Source organism: Microtus ochrogaster, linkage group LG1 (genome assembly GCF_000317375.1).
Source record: "Microtus ochrogaster isolate Prairie Vole_2 linkage group LG1, MicOch1.0, whole genome shotgun sequence".
NCBI lineage: Eukaryota > Metazoa > Chordata > Mammalia > Rodentia > Cricetidae > Microtus > Microtus ochrogaster.
Window position 1 is genome coordinate 51942215 of NC_022027.1, and position 4946 is coordinate 51947160.

A 4946-nucleotide genomic window follows, 5' to 3' on the forward strand; every position below is an offset into this window, starting at 1 on the left:
TTTCCATAGTTGCATTCATCTTCCTTCCTGTACGTGAAGAGATAACAGTCAAATTAGCTAGTTAATGTCTTACCCGAGCCCGAAGAATTTATCAGGTTTTTTATGTGTTCATTAGATACGAAATGTTGAATTTGAAAAGATTTTGAGATTTAAAATATACAACTGTCCCTAAAGTGTTCCTGAAACATTTTTAGGTATTTTCAAAGGAAATAATGTAAATGATAAGTTTGAATTTCCTGACTGTGGGAACTCATCTCTGGGATAGTTGCTGAAGCCTAGCAAGTTTGTGTCACGTATTGAAGGTGTCCTTGGACACCGGCTGTTGGCTTCAGCGTAGTGCAGAGTATGTGGTTTCGTGGTGGTTATGGTCAGCCATAGTCATCGTTGCCCTCAGGTAGTTTGTTCGGTGGAGAGAAGCAAGATCCACAGTGAGCTTCTCGTTTCCCTAAAGCAGAGCTAATTACAAGTCTAAAGTACAATGCAGTTCTGAGAGGTGCGACTCCGGGATCAGCAAGGCGTTTCTCAGGTCGACTCATACTTCCCACTTGAGCGTTTCTTTAAGAAGACATTCCACAAATTATTATCGCTAAGAAATCTGTAGTGTTTTCTACATTTATAATTTCAGGTGATCCTAGAATAAAATCTTAATGAGATCTAAGAACATCAAGACTGGTTGGAAATAACCAGACCTCCTGTCAGGAACACAGTTCTAGGACCCTTGTGAATGACAAACTCTGCACGCTTGAGCGCCTTCTGTTTCTCAATGGTCCATTGGATCCTCCTTTGTACCTCACATCATTCCTGTTAATTATAAGATTTGACATAGTCAAATCCTGTGCAAATAGTTATTGCTTGGGGAATAATGACAAAAAAAGAATAAGTGTGCATATTGATCCATGTACCTGTGGTTCCTGGATTTGTGGGTATAGGATTAACTGTATGTAGCAGGCCAGCTGTGCAGTATAATAGGGCCAGTTGCCTATTGGAAAAAAGGGTGTATTGTAATGTAACTACTGTAAAGTGCTTGGTTCCTTTAAGTGTATACCAGTAGACTAGAAGAAAGCAGTCAACATAAAATATCGTGTTAAAATATAAATAATGTTTAAGAGTAAATAAAAATCTGAATTATTTAAAAAAATCACTTCCTAATTGCCAAAGCAGTTTATCTGATGAGTACACAGAATGACTGTTTTTGGTTCACATTCTGCTCATAGTAATTATACTATAGTCACTAAAACAGCCCACCCTCAGGCTGAGGGCCAAGCGGGCGTGATGAGGGAAACAGCACAGGGCTTTGAAATTCTGAAATTGCATCATGTCATTGAGCAGACTTAGAAAGATCGTCTTTCAGCATGAAAAGATGGAACGTAAAGGCAGTTGAATCCTGAGGGTTTCAAGCATTCGAAGTTAGAATAACTCTGCAGGGAAGGTTGTCAGGAAACTCAGGAGAGACTGCAGCTTCAGCATGCTAACTGTGGCGCTCTCAGAGACCAGCACTGCTTCCTCACACCACAGCGATGCTGTCAACAGAGTGCTCTAAGATGGCGCCTTATTTCTTTGTGATTTTAAAGACTTAGTAGTATGTCTCACTGGTATTAGCATTCCTTTTATCTATAAATTAAAATAATTTTGCTAAATGTTTTTGTTATTTCAGGGTTTTAGTAGACAATGTGAAGAGTGTAATTTACTAACCACACTGTTTTGTTTGTATGATCCTATCTTACAAAGTTTGATCAGAAGTCATGGCAGAAAACTTGTGTTTCAAAATCGCTCTTGCTAATTGGCTGTTTAATGAGCCGTGTTTGCTAACTTCTGTGTTGTTGGGCTGTTGACAGTTCGCATGGACCCATGTCACTTTACTGATAACCGTTACTCAGTCACATCTTGTCATCCAAAATCTGTTTGAAGGCATGATATGGTAAGGGATTATGTTGTGTTATGCTGCATTCTGTTTTCATGTGTTGCCCTTTAAACCCCCTAACGCCAGGCAGTAGCTTTCTGGTTTCCACTACTGCATGGAGACCACTTGCTATCTCACTGACTCTTACTGTTTCACAACCCAGCACAGAATGCCTATCCAGTGACTGGAGACCCTTTCTTCTAGTTCCAAGCAAAATGCAGAAAGTCTTCCCCAAAACCCAGTTCCATTTTTAGATGCTAACAAACCCCAGCGTTGTGTTTTAAAAGCAAAGGTTAGATGTTATCTACATGGAGTGCAGAAAGTAGGTGGGATCTGGCTTCCAGTTAGCAGGCTGGAGAAGTGCCTTTTCTCCAGGAGACACTTGGGCAGGTCCTGCTCCACTCTGGGAAGGAACAAGCTTCTAGACCGTGTGTGTGCAGAGCTGGGTGCTCCACAGCACTGGGCTTTGCAGATTCAGACAGCATTTTTATTAACTAAAAGTAATCCAGATTCATAATTAGAAACAAACGGGAATGAAGAAAGGCTTAATAAATTCTCTGTGCATGCATCTAGACTGTGAACACGAGTCTTACCCCTCCACATCCATCGCAAAGTCAGCAACTAGAATCATTCATAGCTAACTGGAGTTTGCCAGGATAAATTGACCCTCCTGACGGCTTACTAAAATGCCCACGTGTTTGTATAAACACTCTAGTTTAGGGATGGATATCATATAAAACCTTTCAATTGAGGGAGAAATGTTGCTTATTTAAATAGGTTCTGCAAAGTTATCAGCGTGTGACATAAGCTGAGATCGAATTAAGATTAATAATTTTCCAGAAGGAGAATTTGCATTAAGAGCCTGGCGTGAGCTTGTCACTTTAGTCTCTGCTTGCACAAGTGACTTGTTTTGCATTTCACAAGGCTGCTCTTCTTGAGAGGCGATAGTTCCTGAAAAGTTATTCCTTACAAAACTAAAATGTAAATATGTGTAACTATGGAGATTGGTTATTTAATAGTTTCTTTAGCAGCGTTTTCTAAGTTTAGAGATAGATTTTCTCCGTCTCCTGGCTAAAGGAGCGAGTGGTATTTTCTGCTTCTCCTAGGCCTTGCCCTGTGCTCTGCTCTGCTCTGTCCACTGTGTGAGCTAAAGGGTGTAACGTGGGTTCACTCTGAGCTGTAGAGGGGAGAAGCGTTCGCTGTCTAACCACACAGACTTTTCTCTGCTAATCTTTTCAAGGTTCCTTGTTCCAATATCAAGCGTCATCTGCAACGACATCACTGCTTACCTTTTCGGATTCTTTTTTGGAAGAACTCCCTTAATTAAGGTAATGGAAATGTTAGACAGACGCCCTTCCCACAGGCTTCCAGGCCACAGAGCACTACCATGGAGGGCAGGAGTTCCCTCTGCTGTCATGTGTCCGGCTGGGTCCTCCATGGGGGCCCAACTCTATTTTCCCCTGCTTGTGTGGGCTCATCTTCATTGCTCACTTCTTTAACCCACTCCCAGCATTCCCGTGGCTAGCTATGCTGTCTGTTACTAAACTTCCTAAAAGAACAAGGCGCACAGTCTTTATGTACTGTCCTCCAAAGATTCCCAAGTTCATCTACGTAAAAGACTGGAGGATCTAAAGCCAGTGGTAAGAGGTTGAGACAAGGAGGAAAGCACACGTGAACAGCCTGCCATTTTGCCTTGATTTGGTTCTGTTTATGGACAGTGGAGGCAAGGGTATGAATTAGATTATTCAGATCTCATTTTGGGCAAGAAAAACCAGTTCTTCATGAGAAATCCAACCTTTTCCTTGGACTTTTTTTTTTTTAAAGAGCTTTTTATGTTGGGACTTCATGTAGGATTCAGTTTCCACACTGAGCCAAGTGTTTAATAGGATCTCACACACATTCCTTGGCTGAGAGGGAAGCTGTTAGGGAGGAGCAGCTGGAGTCTGAATTAGCCTTGTGCTGTTGGGAGCCATGTGATGAAGTGTGCCACTCCTGGGGAGCGTGTGGGTAGCCTGCCCCTCACAGTGCCTCCCTCAGCTCTCCTCTTGTGGGCTCCTGACATGAAAAGTATGCATCTCTGAGCTGTGTCTAAAGCTGCTGCGTGGGCTGAGCTCTAAACTAACATGCTGCATGAGACTGAGACCCGTGCAGGAATCCTAGGGACTGGTTTTGAATGCCTTTCAGGTGATTTCAGCAAAGGAGATTATTTGTATGATATGCCCAGGAAGTTGTGCAATTCACTTATGATCTGGTGTGAGTCAGCTCGACGCTTTCTTAAGTAATCAGCAGACACTTGGAGCCCACTCGATGGCACCAGTACAGACACAGAATTGTTCCCAGGAGAAGGTGCATTGGTTCCTTCTCTGTGGCAAAACTGTCACCAGATTTGTTAAGAAACCATTGCTGCCAGCTAGTTTAGCAATGAGGTTTCTCAACTTCCAAGTTAAATAGTCTACAAGGAACTCAGGTAGCCAGGGCTGTGACCCATTCCTTCCCCCTGAGTCGTACGCATCTGAACGCTTACCTTCCTTCGCAGTGTAGGGTGATTATACCACAGCTCCTGAGTTTTCTCTCCTATCCCTTACCCCACTGAGTTCCGGACTTCCCTCCAGATTTTCCTCCCTGAATGTCTCATTGACTGGGAAATAGTAGCCAGACTGAAACAGACGCAGTATCTATTCTCAGAGCACTATCTGTTCCTTTCTACCTAAAGGTAGACGTCGATTATGGGGGTGGGTGTTGAATACATGAAGGAAATCTCATGTATCTTGCATATTAGGACTGAGCTGAGCATACTAGTACAAATTTATAACCTTATCAGTGGAGAGGCTGAGGCATGAGGGTTGCGAATTCTAGACCCAGTGGGCTACGTAGTGGGACCCTGTCTGCTCGGCCTACCTGACACATGAGACCACCTGGACTGCTGCGCGGCTGTGCCTTGTGGTCAGCGGCGGGTCAGCATTGGTTTGCATGGGATGACTAATAATCTCACTCTAAGAGAAGCATGCAAGGCGTGAGGAAATTATTTTGCTATTGAACTTATAGC

General features: G+C 43.0%; 1 protein-coding gene across 1 annotated transcript in view; it reads left to right on the forward strand.

Moving 5' to 3' along the window:
• Positions 1-4946, forward strand: part of Cds1 (CDP-diacylglycerol synthase 1) — a 75331-nt gene that overhangs the window by 59976 nt on the left and 10409 nt on the right. The window contains exons 7-8 of the mRNA XM_005359570.3: positions 1836-1918; positions 3141-3228. Coding sequence (XP_005359627.1) covers positions 1836-1918; positions 3141-3228 — 171 coding nt within the window. The remainder of the gene's footprint in view (positions 1-1835; positions 1919-3140; positions 3229-4946) is intronic.